Genomic DNA, 19,174 nt, shown 5'->3' on the forward strand with positions numbered 1-19,174 from the left:
CAAGAGCCCCCCCCCCCCCCCCCCCCCCAGTCAGATGCTCTCAAGCCAGGGGTCAGCTACCCGCGCCTCTCTCCACTCCACCCCCTCTCCCGCACAGGGGCTGATCAGGGGCATAGCTTTGTAAAAGCGTTCCAATACTTTCGGGTCGAGTTCAGCTCCATAAAAATAAACAAACAAAATCATGTCGTATTGGAGATACGCTCTTGCCATTAGACCAGAAAGGCCAAAAAGTGAAACATACACGAGGTATTTATTAAGCCTCAGAATAAAAGATAAAAACTACAGCTGTTGCAGATGAGCATTAAGAGCACGGAAACGGAATACATACCTGCCCTTAACCCGAAAATTACTCCTGACCACTAAAAATAAACCTGCACCCCAAAACCTAAACCCACCCTGAACCCTAAAAATACCCCTGCACCCCAAAATCTAAACCCACCCTGAACCCTAAAAATACCCAGACACCCCAAAACCTAAACCCACCCTGAACCCTATAAATACCCCAGCACCCCAAACGCCTTAACCCTAAAATTACCCCTGAACCCCAAAAAAAATAACCCTACACTCCAAAACCCAAACCCTATACATACCTTATACTTACATATAAATCACATATGCTTCTACCATTCATGCATTTACAACAAATTTCGTTGTAAAAGCATGTGTGGTAAATGCATATGCATTGTAATGCCATGCGTTGTAATGGCATTGCCGAGTAATGGTAGTTGCATTGTGATGGTATGCGGGGTGATGGTAGTAGTGGTAAAAGATTAGTTGTAATGGGTGTTTACCTCTTGCACTAGAAGTATAATCATTCTCAAAACATAAGGAGAAATTTCATCATGTTAAGAAGAAATGATGCTTGTGGAGATTTGGATGTTTATTTTCAAATCATCAAGCACAATTGGATCTTATGAAGTAATCACATACTCATTCTTAAATCCTCCTGAAGTCATCAGGAATAGTCACACCTTGTGAAGTCATCGCATACTCATTCTTAAGTCTTCCCGAAGTCATCAGGAATAGTCACACCTTGTGAAATCATCGCATACTCATTCTTAAATCCTCCTGAAGTCATCAGGAATAGTCACACCTTGTGAAGTCATCAGATGCTCATTTTCAAGTCATCCACAAGTCATCGAGCTCAAGTTTCTAAACTCTGCTGATGACTTCAAGAGCTTGATGATGTCTGATGATGTGAAAATGACTTCTAGAGTAGTTGGATGATCATCCAATGACTCTGGGATTGCTTCTAAAGTAATCCTGTTTGACCTGGGCTACCTCACGTCCTACCTCCGCAGTGTTTCCTGCAGCCCCCGGCATGTCCTATCGCTCACCGCTCTCTTCTTCTCCGTGGGAGGCGGCCCCACCCTCTTGCGGCTGTCGCTGCCTAGCTTCCAGCATTCACTCTTTTCATTAGTGCGACACCGAGCAGGCAGTGCCCTAGGCCGTCCCGCAGTTCTCCCTTACCAGTCTGGGTCGGTCTACCGGGAAGGCTTCCAGTCAGCCCAGCTGAGCCACGCTCGTCTGCTGCTCGTCTCCACAGGGTTTCCGGCTTAGCTCATGGGTAGTCGCACGTACATTAAAGAAGATGGTGCAGGCATTCTGACTCCTTCCTCTGCCGCCAAACACTCTAATCGCAGTTTTCAGTTCGTCTACAAGCGGTCACAGTGGCAGTACTTTCACTTACTCCGAGGCTGCTCAACAAGCGGTCACCATTTTCTCCTGCCAGCAGGCACGCTTCGCCATGTGGCGGATTGTAGTAGCCTTCTTGGTTCTCACGCAAGCTCAGACGATCCGCAATGTCTTCCTTAGTTCCTTTCCCCTTCAATTAGCCATGGATGTCAGTTTCGTCACAGGATAATTGGCGGATATTTGTTTTCAGCCGGCGGAGCAGCACTAATGTGCGGCCATCTTGCCGTGGGCTCTTTGGTGCTCCCTACATTTTAAATCTTTAAAGATTAGATCATCACTTTCATCAGGTGCTTTAGTGAAATTAAATCACACGTATGAGAACTACTTTTTAGATCCTCCCCGTAAAGCATATGCAAACAAAATATCCTCCATGTCACTTTATAGCTCACAGTTGTTGAACCTAGATAATATAGTTGCAAGGGAGCAGACAGCGAGCTATTGTTAAAAACGGATCCTAAATCTTACCAGGGAGACAAAGATTTAATTTTATCTCTTGTGAACTCAGCCTTACTTCTTACTTAGGGGAAGCTGAATGCAACCATTTTTTAATAAACTTACTACAAATGAAAACCTGAAAAAAACTCATACCTATATTGCGAAGAAGTTCAAAGTAGTGAGACGCAATGGGCAACATCATTACTAACAAGCATTGGCAGTATCAATAGGTCTCACCGTATATTGGAGTTTAGTATGTAAAAAGTATTAAAGAGCAGTGAAAGTGGTAGCAAAACGGAAAACAAACCCCGACACCGTCAACAGAAAAGGAAAAAATAAATGTTCTACCGTATTTTTTAATAACACGCAATGTCTAATATTAGTAAATTAAAATGCTCAGTGTTTTTTTAATATTATTTTTAAGTTTGACTGATTGGTATAGTTGTATTAATCACACCAACAGACACAGCTTTAATTGGGCTGGGTCCTGCCGTTGCTCACCATTATTAGCTCTAAAAAGCTGGCGCCAAAACAACTGCAAATACACTGCGATTTACTGCCAGCCACACCTTACATGACTCTGGGATCTCTGCCCATGTCTGCTGGTAAAACGGAAAACAAACCCCGACAAAGTGAACAGAAAAGGAAAAAAAATCATCTACAGTATTTTTTAATAACGTTAAATGCTTAATATTACTAAAATAAAATGCTCCGTGGTTTTGTAATATCATTTTTAAGTTTGACTATTTGATATAATTGTATTAATGAGCCCAAGAGAACCAGCTTTAATTGGCCCGGGTCCTGCCGGTGCTCACCATCATTAGCTCTAAAAAGCTGGGGCCGAAACTAGTGCACATGCACTGCGATTTACTTCCAGCCACACCTGACTCCAGCATCTCTGCCCATGTCCGCTGGCAAAATGAAAACAAACCCTGACAGCGTCAACAGAAAAGAAAACTAAAAATGCTCTAAAGTATTTTTTAATAACACCAGCTTTAATTGGTCAGGGTCCTGCCACTGCTCACCATTGTTAGCTCTAAAAAGTGCATATGCACTGCGATTTACTTCCAGCCACACCTTACATGACTCCAGCATCTCTGCCCATGTCCGCTGGCAAAACAGAAAACAAACCCCGACAACGTCAACAGAAAAGGAAACTAAAAATGCTCTAACATATTTTTCAATAACACCAGCTTTAATTGGCCCGGGTCCTGCTGGTGCTCACCATGTTAGCTCTAAAAGTGCATATGCACTCCGATTTACTTCCAGCCTCACCTTACATGACTCCAGCATCTCTGCCCATGTAGGCTGGCAAAACGGAAAACAAACCCCGACAACATCAACAGAAAAAGAAACAACAAGCATTTGCAATGCAATAGGTCTCGCATTTACGTGAGTTTGAGTTGTTGGCATTGTAAATGACAATGCCTTTTATTTATGTTTTGATTTTGGAACATAAATAAAACACATTGTCATTTATAATGCCAATAGCTTAAACTCGAGTAAATGCGAGACCTATTGCATTGCAAATGCTTGTTTTACATTTCACCACTCCTTCGGCCCCGTCCTTTCCGTGGAGCGGATGGGCTCTCAGGCGCTACAATAGAATCTCTGAAAAGAGAACATTCTAACCAATGAGCAGTAAAAAGGAAAGAAAAGCACATCCCCTTGGGTGGAGGGGGTGGGGCAGTGTTGCACTGACTGATTACGTAGTGCCAAAAACACGAAAGATTGACTATTTGTGAAGAAGTAATTGTTATTACAACTAAACCCAAAGACATCATTTCTGACGCATTGCAACCAAGTTTTGAGATCGTCTTTCACGCGCTACTTTGCAGATTTCATAAACATCTGATCAGTGAACGCTCAACCCAATGAGCTATAGAGCCTTTTATTTATTCCGTCCCACGGCATCAAAACGATCTTCGGCAATCCCTCTTATATTGGCAGGCAACCATACAAATGTCCACTATTACTCGAAGATTTCTGAAGGAAACCAAGTATAACATGCACATGTTTTCTTGATGCTACAGTGCTGCATGTGGCTGCATGCAGCTTCGAACTGCTAGCCCAGATCAGAGGTTCGCGAATACTCACGACTCCCCGTTATAAAACCCTTCACAGCAATTAATTCCAGGGGTGAATTGGGGGGGGGGGGCTGGCTAAAGCCCTTTGAGCCCAATGGGCGTTGCGCGCCTTGGTTTGGGATGTCCACTGCTGCCGAGTAGCTGCTGAGCAGGGAGGCAAATAGATGGGAGAGTTTGGAGCAAACTTCCAGGCTTACAATGCGACGGGGAGCAAAGTCCTTAGGCCTATGCGGAGCATGGTGAGACCACCAAAGGACTGTCTCCTGCTGCGTTTGTGTTCAGCTGGCCACAAGAAAACAAAGCCAAATCACACTGTGATTATGGTAAACGCTTGGAAGTCATACTGTGCACTATATAATGGCGCCGCGATGCTTTACTAATAGCAGTGTGGGCGATTTACAGGTGCTAATTAATCAGAACATATCCTTAAATTATTCCTCACTCACATTGCACGTATGACAAAGACCGTGTAAGTGCCTGTAACAAGATAAACTTCTCACAAAGACCACACAAATACTGAAGAGCCCCTCCCACCTTTTGGAAGACAGGGCAGCACATTGTGCATTGCCTGTTGTCCAGCCCCCACCCCCCCAACCACAACGCGTGGCCTGGACACGGCAGGCAGCAGCGCCCAGGGTCACTCCTTCCTTATTGGCACCTGTGCGTTATGTGGTCACTGCATCTAAACATCCTGTTATCCAATGCATACACCGAGGTACGTCAGCTACAGGGAGCATGGGAGAGTGATGGCTGTACGAGTGTAGGAAATGCGTAAAAGATGCAGCGAGCAAGAGAAAGTGAGTAAAAGAGAAAAACAACGCAAGGCAGATTTAAAGAAAAGGGAAGGAAAGAGAGCCAGGCGATGGAGTTTAGGAAGGCAAGGCTAAGGAGCGAAAGAAACGACAAGACCAGAGAGGTGAAAGAAAAGAAAGGGACTTAGAGAAGTAAGGTTTGAAAGTAAAAGTAAGACAGAAGGGGAGATAGAAAGTTACGGCAAAGTCAGACAGTAACAGACAACAAAAGCCAGGAAATGGCAGAGAAGCTAAGCGAGGAGAGAAAGAGAGGCGAGAAGTGAATGAAGATAGTGCGAGAATATGGAATTAGCAACTGCATGAAGACAAGGCCTGGTAAGGAAGTGGGATAAGGGAGGGGGTGGCAAATGGTGTGCACTTTCGCGGGTGCTTTGATGTTCTCAGTGGCCGCGCGGCTCACTGAGAACATCAAAGCGCCCGCGAAATGTAAATGCAGGCTGCCAAATGGTGCGCGTGCCTGGCGCACATGCACTGTAGTTGGGGGCCTGGAAAGCACTGTTTGCACTTCCACATCCCCGTTTTCAATAGCTCTCGCCAGAGCAGCGCTAAAGCGCTGGCTCAGGCGAGACCTAAAAACTGCTCTAACGTATTTTTCAATAACACCAGCTTTAATTGGCCGAGGTCCTGCCGATGCTCACCATTGTTAGCTCTAAAAAGCTGGTGCCGAAACAAGTGCATAGGCACTGCGATTTACTTCCAGCCACACCTTATACGACTCCAGCATCTCTGCCCATGTCCGCTGGCAAAACGGAAAACAAACCCCGACAACGTCAACAGAAAAGGAAACTAAAAATGCTCTAATGTATTTTTTAATAACACCAGCTTTAATTGGCCCGGGTCCTGCTGGTGCTCACCATTGTTAGCTCTAAAAATGCATATGCACTGCCTTTTACTTCCAGCCACACCTTACATGACTCCAGCATCTCTGCCCATGTCCGCTGGCAAAACGGAAAACAAACCCCGACAACGTCAACAGAAAAAAGAAACTAAAAATGCTCTAATGTATTTTTTAATTACACTAGCTTTAATTGGCCCGGGTCCTGCCGGTGCTCATCATCGTTACCTCTAAAAAGCTGATGCCAAAACAAGTGCATATACACTGCGATTTACTTCCATCCACACCTTACATGACTCCAGCATCTCTGCCCATGTCCGCTGGCAAAACGGAAAACAAACCCCGACAACGTCAACAGAAAAAGAAACTAAAAAGGCTCTAATGCATTTTTTAATAACACCAGCTTTAATTGGCCCGGGTCCTGCGGGTGCTCACCATTGTTAGCTCCAAAAAGTGCATATGCACTGCGATTTATTTCCAGCCACACCTTACATGACTCCAGCATCTCTGCCCATGTCTGCTGGCAAAATGGAAAACAAACCCCGACAACGTCAACAGAAAAAGAAACTAAAAATGCTGAAACATATTTTTTAATAACACCAGCTTTAATTGGACCGGGTCCTGCCGGTGCTCACCATCGTTAGCTCTAAAAGGTTGGTGCCAAAACAAGTGCATATGCAATGCGATTTACTTCCAGACACACCTTACATGACTCCAGCAACTCTGCCCATGTCCGCTGGCAAAACGCAAAACAAACCCCGACCACTTCAACAGAAAAGGAAACTAAAATGCTCTAACGTATTTTTTAATTACACCAGCTTTAATTGGCCCGGGTCCTGCCGGTGGTCACCATCATTAGGTCTAAAAAGTGCATATGCACTGCGATTTACTTCCAGCTACACCTTCTATGACTCCAGCACCTCTGCCCAAGTCCGCTGGCAAAACGGAAAACAAACCCCGACAACGTCAACAGAAAAAGAAACTAAAAATGCTGTAACATATTTTTTAATAACACCAACTTTAACTGGGTGGGGTACTGCCGGTGCTCACCATCGTTAGCTCTAAAAAGCTGGTGCCGAAACAAGTGGATATGCACTGCGATTTACTCCCAGCCACACCTTACATGACTCCAGCATCTCTGCCCATGTCCACTGGCAAAACAGTAAACAAACCCCGACAACTTCAACAGAAAAGGAAACTAAAAACGCTCTACCGTATTATTTAATTAATTACACATAATGTTTAATATTATTAAAATAAAAAGCTCCGTCGTTTTTTAATATCATTTTTAAGTTTGACTCTTGGAATAAAAGTCATACTGCAGATACCATCAGGATAATATATAACAGATGCACGTTAAAACATATACAAAAGCACATGGCGTTTTTAGGTCGGAATTGAAATGACATTGCAGTTAAGATAAGGATAATTGCTAACACATGCACGCTGAAACAGAAACAAAGCCACTGAGCTTCTCTACGTCAGAATGGAAGTCAGATTGCGATAAGGATAATTGCTAACAGATGCACGTCTCTGTAAACACGCTACACAGTGTGATGGCCAAACTAAATACTCACTAAGTCTAATCGCCAGGAGAGAAGGGAGGGACTTTTACAACCCAACACCAATACAAAGGCTACATTTTTGAATGGCACAGCCAACAGCCAATAGAAAGTAGTTAATTTTTTAATACACATAGAATACAATACAGCAAGCGCTGTTTAGGCTCGACCGAAAAATGATTAGCCAACAGAAAAATAATTTCAACCTACTGGACATCCTTACATCTTGGCAACAATTTCCAGTAAAGTCAGCTTATAAAAACTCAGCATTACACAAAAACCTTACCTTAGACTGGATAATGAACATTTAGTAAAGAACCCCTCTATTTCCAATACTTTAAATACTGTAGACAATGAACATTTTATCTCTTATATTCATACCTTACCGGACACCAAGTGAAGGGCTGGGTTGTTAGAAAATAATTTAGATTCCTGGCTTTTGTTCAAAGGCACATACAAGAGAAGGGGTCTGTCTGTCCACAATTACCAACGTGTTCTATAGTGAATGTGTGAATTAACTGTCCCTTTTATAGCCGTAGAAAGTTTTATAAAGTACTCGATTTTTAAAATATAATCTGCAAATGTGTATTTTGTAGATGTTGCAATTGGCTTAACTCACTTTTTAACGGCTGTCAAGCAATATTCTATGCAATGTGTGATGTACTTTGGTGTTCTATGGACAAAATGTATTGATAAACCTTGTTTTTATCTACCATAAGCAACAATATACGCTAGACGGGATTCAGCATTTGCTTTCAAGACAGTTCATTATGCTGTCAGTATATAGAGCTTAACTGAACAAGTTTGACATCAGCTCAGCTGGACCTGAATGTGCCCAAACATCTCTCGGTGAGGGAGGGCATTCACTCCTTTCTCTGGCTATCAGTTAACAAGCATTTGCAATGCAATAGGTCTTGCATTTTGCGAGAGTTTAAGCTATTGGCATTGTAAAGGACAATTCCTTTTATTTATCTGTTTTGATAATTATTACATAAATAAAATGCATTGTCATTTACAATGCTAATAGCTCAAATTCTTGTAAATGCACAGCATTTTTCATGTCAAAGAGGGGGCCGCCTATGTCCCTGGCTGCTTGAAAAGTGAAAGCGTGCACGGGGCTCTGAATGTTGCAGTAAAGCATGTCGTGCCTGCAGTGGGAGAAATTCATTAAAGAAAATAGTGCTTACAGACAAAATAAGACATACCATGTAGCAACAGAAGTTAAAGGGCCAGTCCTCATGGGAGGTTACAAATGAAGACAAGGTGGTACTTAAGGAGGGACTAAAAAGCCTATTAACGAATCAGAAGCCAGCATTTACAAAGGACAACGACACAAGCCAATGAAAAATATGGGTGGAGCTTCAAGGCCTTACTCGAATATAGCATGCCTTGCAGGGCAGCGCATGCGCTGCCCAGGTTCGACATAAAAAGCAGGTAATTTATAAAGCTCTTTGCAGGGTCTAATTGGCTCCTCACCATCAAGAGCCTGCACCTTTGAGTACAGTTTTCCAGTGGTACACTCCTAAGAGACCGCTCAGATCATCCTCTCCCAGGAAAGTGACTGTCCCAAGATTCTGCAAAGCCAGGTGGTGTGGCTGCTCCTTTTCGGTGGTGGCTGCTAAATTATGGAACACTTTACCTGTGTTTATCTTTTTGGAGTCTTTTTGGGTGTTTGAAAAGCAACTTAAAACCTGACTCTTTTCTCTTTTCTCTTCCCTCTTCCGTGAGTGTAGCTCCTTGGTCTCCCTCGGCTGTTCCTCACTTGCATTAGCGCTTTGACGCCTTCAAGTTTAGTGCACTGTGCAAATCTCATTACGTTTATATTTACACATGACAACATCAGCGTATTTAAGCAAAATAGTGATTCACAGCAGGGTATTTTCAAGAATGCTGTATGAAAACTGATTCGTTAAGGTTCCCTTTTTCACTCATTCCACAAGGCATTATTTTGTTTGAAATTCATGTCACTTCTTCTTTCCAGGTTTCTATCACTGCCCTAGAGGAGCAAGACGGCCAACAACTTATTCCTTATGCTCCAAACAGACGTCCACAAAACCAATCTGAATTTGGGATCCTTTCTGGAGTTAATGGTGAGTACTCTGTCATAATGGCAAATTAACTTTGCATTTTGTGCTTTTGTGATTGGATTGCTTTTAAAAAAAATATGTTGCAGTAGGAACAATGCGGTGTTGACATTTGCGAGGGACTTTAACCCGTGTAGTGCCGAACTTACTAAACCTCTTCAGCAATCTGTCAATCAAATTACCAATAGCACTAATATTGCATGATGCCATCTGTTCGCATATGTGACTGTGGCTGCCCACTCATCACACTGTTGTGCATTACAGCAGATTCCCCAGGTGCAATGAGTGTGCCTAGATCTTGGCCCTGCTCTCACATGACTCAATCTATATCCCACTGATAAGAACAGAGTAGTCGAAAAAGGTCTGGGCTTGTGTATGTCCCTGTCTGGAGGTGGACTGGTCTGGTTGTTCAGGCTGTACTGTTCCAACTGGAGCAGGACCAAGGCTGATTTACATATAGTAGTTCTCTGTTAAGAGTGGAATAGGGGACGACAAAAGATGGTCTAGAATGGGACACTTATTGATCACCTCTGGTTTAGTTAGATTAATTCAAGGATTCATTCCATCATCTTGTTGTTTGCTTAAGTTGTCTCATGGCCTGATTGTGATTTAGGTGGTACTGTAGAGTGTAAGAACGCTTGGATGATGTACTAAGTTTGGGGGAGAACCCTACAGTGGATTTTCCTCCACCACACATGACTGTAGCGAAGGAAATAACACCAGCGGATTCTCATCCGGATGTGCCTGAAACACTAGAGCGTCTTCCATTACCACCAAGTCAAAAACAGATGATAAGTGCTCAGTTATAATCATGTTGGATTGTGTGTTTGTGAGACGTGTGTTGGCATTATGTGTTAACAGCAAGTGCAGGGAAGACATTTTTAACTTGGAAGGCAGTTCACTCAATAGACTGTTAGGGCCAGATTCACAGAAGGTAAGATGAAAAAGTCAGACACTTGCTCCCATAAGTAATTTCAATGTTATAACCAAATATTTGACTTTTTAAAATTCTCACAAAATTCCTGGTGTACAACCAAAACAACTATCACCATTGTCATTGTCAAGAGTAACTATATACATGACATTTAGGCAGGAGTGATGGGTAATAGCCCATGCTGCACGCTGCTCTAGCCACTCCCTTCGCTCTCATTTCGCAGCATCCATGGCATACTTTAATTTGCTATTCTGAAATGACCGTCAGCCGTCTTTGATTGATAAATAAAAAAGAAGTTAAAAGATGCTGCTGCATATGCATGCTCATGCACGGCAGCCTTAAGATAGCTATGGTGCATGTGTGTACACACATGTTGCCCATCTTCTAGTGAGAGTAGTGGAAAACTTTGAATGCCTCGCATAAGCCAAATGAAAGCCAGCAGTATTCAAACAAAGTCCAGACCCAGAACCAATTTCTAGCCCTAAATATTTGTAGATCTGGTCTGCATTTGGAGATTGATCGTGGGAGAGTCAGATCATGAACATTTGGAATCATTTCTGTGTGATTTGCAAATTTCAAGCAGAGTGCGGTTCACATTTGGTGTCGGGCCCAAAACTGTGGTCCTGTTTGGCAAATGAGGAGCATATCTGCTTTACACCATGGTTCACGGTTAGTGAGTCTATTTGTAGGACACATTGGTGAACTCATTCAGTGGAAATTGTGTCAGGGTTCTCTCTGTGCTGGAACTTTTGGGAATATGAAGATGACATTTTAGGAATATGAAGATGAACCAAATCAGCAGATTTAGGCGGGACTGACGAGTAGTTACCTGAACACCTAGCCTCCAGTTCCTGCTTGCTCCAGACTGATCCAGGAACCCCTCAGCTGCCCAGGCTTTCCCACTGGGGTTTTCTCGACTGGGTTTTCCCACTCACCTTTCTTCCCACCAACAGAAACCCTGCCCACCCCAGGACTTACTGAATGCAGGGTGCAGTGCGACCACATTAGTTGGTACCTGGACACCTAGTTAGCCATTTGCCTGTGGTGTCCCGTTCCCGCTTGTTTCAGACTGATCCAAAGCTGCCTGGGTTTTCCTGCTGGGGTTTTCCCGACTGGGTTTTCCCACTCACTGATCTTCCCGCCAACAGAAGCCCCGCCCACCCTGGGACCTACTAAAGGCAGGCCATAGCGCAGAAGGTGCGCCAAAGGCAAGCCCGTCTACATCCGTCTGCAGTTGGACAGCACCCAGCGTCACAACGCCTGATCCTCCTACCTCCTGAAAATACACCATCGCTGAGCTCTACTTACTCGACCTTGGACACTGCACAAACACTGCCACCGTGCCGACCAACACTCCACAGTAGGATCTTTCACCTGCACCCATTGCTACTTCATATACCACTGCACACACACACCAGCCCACCAACCAGCCCCACCCCAAATACACCACAAACACCACCTGAACGAAAACACCAACTCGTATACACCCTTCTCAACTCAACACACTCTAATTATGCAAGCATTCCACTGAATTATGGGACCTCATCGCCACCCTCTCACCCGACATTATGTTCCTCACTGAGACCTGGCTCAACCTCATATTCACCCCAGACTTTGCCACAGTGATCCACAACAGATACAAGATCACTCACCAGGACCTCACCTACAAGACGGGAGACCGAACAGCCATCATCCACAAAGAGACCACTGACAACACCAACACCCCCAAGGAACATCCCAACTTCGAGCTCCACATGGATGACAAAGCAACCACTAGAGGCACCCTCGCACACCGACCCCCACGACCACGCTCCAACTTCTGCAACACCATTTCAGGATTTATTACGTTCCTTGCCTTATGTTCCAAGGAATACATCTTCCTCAGCGACCAAAATTTCACTCGATTGTCCAACCGGGGGTGGATCAAAATCTCCGAGACCAGCTGCGCAAATGCCTTCAACACCACCAATCCTGCTACCGCCACCAACCTCGCATAGGTAGTGGAAAACTTCAACGCCTGAATTACCAATTGTGCAGACAGCATCATTCCCATCAAGAGCAACATTCAGAGAAAATCATCCAAAAAGGCCAGCTGTTACGCTGAAGAACTCAGAATACCAAAACAGGACAACAAACAGTTGGAGAGGAGATGACGTGCCCGCTAGGACACTTCCTACAGGGCAGTCTTCAAGAACTCCCTCAACCTCTACCACTGCTGGCTGAGGGTAACAACGAAGACAGCTCTTGTCCCACACATTGAAACCAGTGCCAACAACACCAAGGAACGTTTCAACATTGTTAAGGAAGGAGCAGAACCAGCACCCCAACACCTCCCAATCCGGCTTCCACAGCAATCACAGCACTAATAGTGCACTGATCGCAGCCACCAATGACATCCCTGACCGAGGAGAAACAGCAGCTTCGATCCTCCATGACCTCTCGGCAGCCTTCAACACCTTATCCCACCACACGCTGATCGAAAGACACTACCACATTGGCAACCAAGGGGACACACTCAGATGGATCACCTCCTTCCTCACCGGAAGAACCCATAGGATCCACCTCCCACATTTCAACTCTGAACCTGAGGAGATCACCTTCTGTGTCCCCCAGGGCTCATCCCTCAGCCTTACGCTCTTCATCGCATATATGACCTGCTGGCCAACATCATGAGATGCAACGGTCTCATCATAATTTTCTAGACAGACGACACCCAACTCATCCTCTCACTCACAGACGACCCCACCGTCACCAGAACCAACTTCCACAGATGCAGGACAAAAGTTGCGGACTGGATGAAGAATAACGGCCTGCAGCTGAACACAGACAAGAAGGAAGTACTGATCTTTGGCAACAGCAGCAAAACATGGAACGTCTCATGGCGACCATTAGACCTAGGACCCGCAACCAATCCCTCGAGCACACCAGAAACCTCAGAATCATTATTGACAACAAGCTCACCATGATCAACGCCATCTTCTTATCCTATCTCTTCACTCTGCGCATGCTATATAAGATCTTCAAGTGGCTACCCCAACACACGAGATGCGCTATGACACAGACCCTCATCAACAGCCGACTGGACTATAGCAACGCCCTCTTCGTAGGGATTGCCTCACACCTCCTAAGAGACTTCAGACTATCAAGAATATCGTAGCCATACTAATCTTCACCCTTCCCTGATGAACCCACATCAAACCCTAACTCAGGCAACTCAACTGGCTCCCCGTACAGAAGAGATGCCAATTCAAGATGCTGACCCACACACACAAGACTCTACACAACCAAGGACCCTCATACATTAACCACCACCTGAACTTGCACCAACCATCAAGACGCCTACACTCCGCCTGCCTTTCACTTGCCTATACTCCCCACATCTACTGAAGCAGAAGCGGCGGACGCTCCTTCTCCCACATCACAGCAAAGCCCTGGAACAGCCTCCCTAAACACCTCCAGACTATCAACTCGCTTCCGGAATTCTGAATGGCCCTCAAGACCTAGCTGTTCGAAACAGCCACTGGGATCTCCAAGCACCTGGATACCCTATTGGCTCTTTAGAAATCTTGTTTGATTGATTGACAAAATGTTTCAAATATTTTATATTGTTCTTATTTGGTGGATTGGTGCTGCTTGCACCTTGTGTCTGATATCTGCATGTGGTAGACTAGATTTGTAAGCACATATCTCAGTTGCATTTCTGCATCATTAATGTTTGATAGAACTTGATTGTTAAATGCTAACGACAGGTGTTTATGAAGCGCACAGCTAGTCAATCAGTCTGGAAAAAGTAGACTGTGTGCCATTTGGGCAGTTGTCTGCTCCCATTCTCAGCAAAGGTACTGGAAAAGGTCATCAACAATCAACTCATGATACACCTGGAGCAGAACCAGCACCCCAACACCTCCCAATCCGGCTTCCACAGCAATCACAGCACTAATAGTGCACTGATCGCAGCCACCAATGACATCCCTGACCGAGGAGAAACAGCAGCTTCGATCCTCCATGACCTCTCGGCAGCCTTCAACACCTTATCCCACCACACGCTGATCGAAAGACACTACCACATTGGCAACCAAGGGGACACACTCAGATGGATCACCTCCTTCCTCACCGGAAGAACCCATAGGATCCACCTCCCACATTTCAACTCTGAACCTGAGGAGATCACCTTCTGTGTCCCCCAGGGCTCATCCCTCAGCCTTACGCTCTTCATCGCATATATGACCTGCTGGCCAACATCATGAGATGCAACGGTCTCATCATAATTTTCTAGACAGACGACACCCAACTCATCCTCTCACTCACAGACGACCCCACCGTCACCAGAACCAACTTCCACAGATGCAGGACAAAAGTTGCGGACTGGATGAAGAATAACGGCCTGCAGCTGAACACAGACAAGAAGGAAGTACTGATCTTTGGCAACAGCAGCAAAACATGGAACGTCTCATGGCGACCATTAGACCTAGGACCCGCAACCAATCCCTCGACCACACCAGAAACCTCAGAATCATTATTGACAACAAGCTCACCATGATCAACGCCATCTTCTTATCCTATCTCTTCACTCTGCGCATGCTATATAAGATCTTCAAGTGGCTACCCCAACACACGAGATGCGCTATGACACAGACCCTCATCAACAGCCGACTGGACTATAGCAACGCCCTCTTCGTAGGGATTGCCTCACACCTCCTAAGAGACTTCAGACTATCAAGAATATCGTAGCCATACTAATCTTCACCCTTCCCTGATGAACCCACATCAAACCCTAACTCAGGCAACTCAACTGGCTCCCCGTACAGAAGAGATGCCAATTCAAGATGCTGACCCACACACACAAGACTCTACACAACCAAGGACCCTCATACATTAACCACCACCTGAACTTGCACCAACCATCAAGACGCCTACACTCCGCCTGCCTTTCACTTGCCTATACTCCCCACATCTACTGAAGCAGAAGTGGAGGACGCTCCTTCTCCCACATCACAGCAAAGTCCTGGAACAGCCTCCCTAAACACCTCCAGACTATCAACTCGCTTCCGGAATTCTGAATGGCCCTCAAGACCTAGCTGTTCGAAACAGCCACTGGGATCTCCAAGCACCTGGATACCCTATTGGCTCTTTAGAAATCTTGTTTGATTGATTGACAAAATGTTTCAAATAATTTATATTGTTCTTATTTGGTGGATTGGTGCTGCTTGCACCTTGTGTCTGATATCTGCATGTGGTAGACTAGATTTGTAAGCACATATCTCAGTTGCATTTCTGCATCATTAATGTTTGATAGAACTTGATTGTCAAATGCTAACGACAGGTGTTTATGAAGCGCACAGCTAGTCAATCAGTCTGGAAAAAGTAGACTGTGTGCCATTTGGGTAGTTGTCTGCATTTGGGTGACTGGTTCTTAAAATGGAGATTGTTTGGGATCGGCAAGCTACTCTTGCAAATTAAATTCATGGCTACTTGCCTAGTGCACATAAAGAAAGCCGTTGCACACCTATTCGTGATTGTACTCATGTTTTGCATTGCTATTCCTTTTTATGCGTGCAGTCTGGGATCGTGCCTTGCCTCATTGCACGTACAATATTTCTTATCAACAAAATGCAGCATGACTATGCTGCATACCCATTCACACAGCTTCGGAAGAATATGTTGCAAGCTTTTCAACTTTTCATACTTGCCTAGTGTCCATAAGTGCAAATGTTGATCACAAGTACTTGCTGCAGCAGCTTGTGTTTGGTGTGCTGGTGGGTTAAAGTGGAAAATATAGGCATTGGTCTCTTGCAACCGTTGTCTGTGTTACTACACCAAGTACAGACTGTTGCTTCTTGTGTTTGCGGACCACTCTTGGAGAAAAGACCACTCAAGGGAGAGTCTTAGAAAAGATAGAATCATGTGACTCGTACCTATCACCCAACAACGAAACAAGTCATATTGGACCAACCAACACAAGGCATATTGAAATTGTGAAAAGATCCCACCCTAGGACAGTTCACTAATGGAAAGTGAGATAGGACTAGCTAATAGGATCGGTCTTCTACAGTGAAGGAAGCGGCCATCTTGAACTGACCTACTCTCCATGGGTTGGTCCCCAGAGGACCTAACCCCACGACTCCTCACCCCACAAATACGCAGTTGAGAGCTTATCCGCCTACCCAGAGAAACAAGACAGAATAGGCTAACCATCACAAGGCCTATTGAAACTGTGACAAGACCCCACCCCGGGACAGTTCACTAATGGAAAGTGAGACAGGACTAGCTAATAGGATCTGTCTTCTACAAATAAAGGAAGCGGCCATCTTGAACTAACCTAACCTCCATGGGTTGGTCCCCAGAGGACACAACCCCACAACTCCTCACATCGCAAATACGCAGGTGAGAGCTTACCCTCCTTCCCAAAGTCACCATAACTATACAGGCCGAGCTCTGCATCCGCTATGCAGACCTGAGCCTATCACACTTTACCCCCATCTCCCTCAGTTGTTCCCCTCCCAGAACAAGAAATATCACGGAATGGCCGGATCACATCTGAGACCCACAGGAAACAGCGCATACTCCATTCAATATCCCCCCAATCTATCTAAAAATGCCTCTAAAACCTTCAAACACAACCTTCTCAGAAGAAACCCTGAAATACTGTTCCTTGACCCCTCCTTCAACGCCAAGAAAGGTGCAATAATCAATGACCTCATATTCTCCACAAGAAAAATGGCCAAATGGTGAACTGCATTCTCAAAGCTTCTAACTATTCATGACAAGAAAAATATTCCCTATGGAACCAGGATTACAATGACACCCGCACAAAACCTCAGAGCCACCCTGAACTTAACTTCCTACAAAAATGGCACTGTTCTTATTCAAGCAGCTAATAAGGACTTAGAAATATTCGACAACTACTTTCTCACACTAAAAACCCACACCAACACTCCACCCAGGGTTCCCCAGTACCTTACTATTCCCTCTACCCCTACATCTCCTGAATCTCAGCGACCCTCACCCTTACCTAGATCCTTAGAAAGAAGCATCAACAACTCACCTCCCTCAGAACTCATATGTTTGACACCCTTAACTAGAACCATCAACAGAAGCAACAACAACGCCCCTCCCTTAATACCCAATCTCAGACCCGCCTTATCTCCACATTCTGCCACCACCCCTATCCCCCCTATCCCCATAACCCTCTCCCCTTTCCACAACCCTTTCCCGTCCACTGAAGAAATTCACTACAACAAGGCAACTCTAGCAAATCAAAAAAAGCACCCAGCAAGCGCATACCCCTCTCACTCTCTCCTACCTCTCTCCCAGCCACTCAAACCTACCACACGGCCAGCACAGTCACCGAACCCCCAAACAATACTATCCCCAACCCTCTCTGCTTGCCCATCCTGACCCTCTCACCAATATGAACTAGATTCACTCAAAACCCATACTAACCTCACTTCCCAGAACCTATAAAATGTTATCCTAGAAATTAGAAATATCTTACAACTCGCAGAAAACTCTTTCTCTAAACTCAATCATCTTCAAAACTCTCTAGCAGCAGCCAACAGCGCTATAAATACTATCCCACTGCCTCTGACTAATCAACACTTACGCACACGCAAACTCCCCAACTACTTAACAGATTTGGAAATCCAAAATCTACTACTTCTCTACGAAACTCCTACTTGCCCCATCACAAACAAGGAAGAATTCTCTATTCTCCCAATCCCCATTAACCCAAACAGAACTTCCCAACCGAAGCACAGAACGATAAACCCGAATAACCTTCAAACAATTTCCCCTAAATCCGAAAATCACGAGCCGTCTTTAGAGAATGCCTCAAACCATAGCTCCTGCCTCCCTCATCCTAAACCTGAAAATGGACATAACCATCCTCACGGAAACCTGGCTCACTGATTCATCTTCACCATGCCTAGACCTTCTAGTCCCCCGAAATTACAACATCATAAGAATAGACAGATCTCACAAAAAGGCGGAGGCATCGTCTGCATACACCGATCCGACATCACCATCTCGAAGTTCCACTCCGATCCCCTGGACTCTTGTGAATACCTAGGAATCTCCGTAAAATCCTCAAAAAACCACTCGCACAAACTACATATACTCTACCATCCCCCTGGTAAGAACGCAGTATTCACAGACCAACTGATGGAAATCATCACTACAAACTTGTCTTCTCATTCCAATGACATACTCCTTGGCGATTTCAATCTACACTGGGAAAACCCCCTAGACAAGCAGGTCAATGCCCTCAAAACCTTCCTAACAGACCATCCCCTGACCTAAGCCATCTCAGAGCCCACTTAATCCAAAGGTGCTACACTTACTGGATCATCTCCAAAGAAAAAATTATTGAATCTATCTCGATCACCCCTTGTGATTGGTCAGACCATCACACTATTACCTTTCAAATTCCCTCCACTAGAAAGAAAACTTACTCGCAGCAAGTCAAGCCTAAACACTGGATAAGAAAAACGAAAAACCTCAATTGGAGCAACCTAGCTTCTGATTCTGAGAAAGTTTTCACTACTCCCAATAACATGTCAGACGTCAAAGACCTAACTGCTCACTACACCTCCACTATGACCAAACTCATCGACCAAGTAGCTGCACCAAAACTCAAAAGAATTCCGGACAAAAACAAAAACCCATGGTTCAATGGAGCCCTAAATGAAGAGAGAGGTAAACTAAGGTTAACTAAACACAAATGGAGACAAC

The 19,174-nt window shown here is 44.8% G+C and overlaps 1 protein-coding gene across 1 annotated transcript in view; it reads left to right on the forward strand.

Annotated features, from left to right (window-relative positions):
- The window catches only part of LOC146830806 (uncharacterized), an 878,450-nt gene that overhangs the window by 100,397 nt on the left and 758,879 nt on the right, over positions 1–19,174 (forward strand). The window contains exon 2 of the mRNA XM_085604967.1: positions 9,408–9,516. Coding sequence (XP_085461093.1) covers positions 9,408–9,516 — 109 coding nt within the window. The remainder of the gene's footprint in view (positions 1–9,407; positions 9,517–19,174) is intronic.

The sequence above is a fragment of the Triturus cristatus genome, chromosome 5_1, assembly GCF_964204655.1.
Source record: "Triturus cristatus chromosome 5_1, aTriCri1.1, whole genome shotgun sequence".
Classification (NCBI taxonomy): Eukaryota; Metazoa; Chordata; class Amphibia; order Caudata; family Salamandridae; genus Triturus; species Triturus cristatus.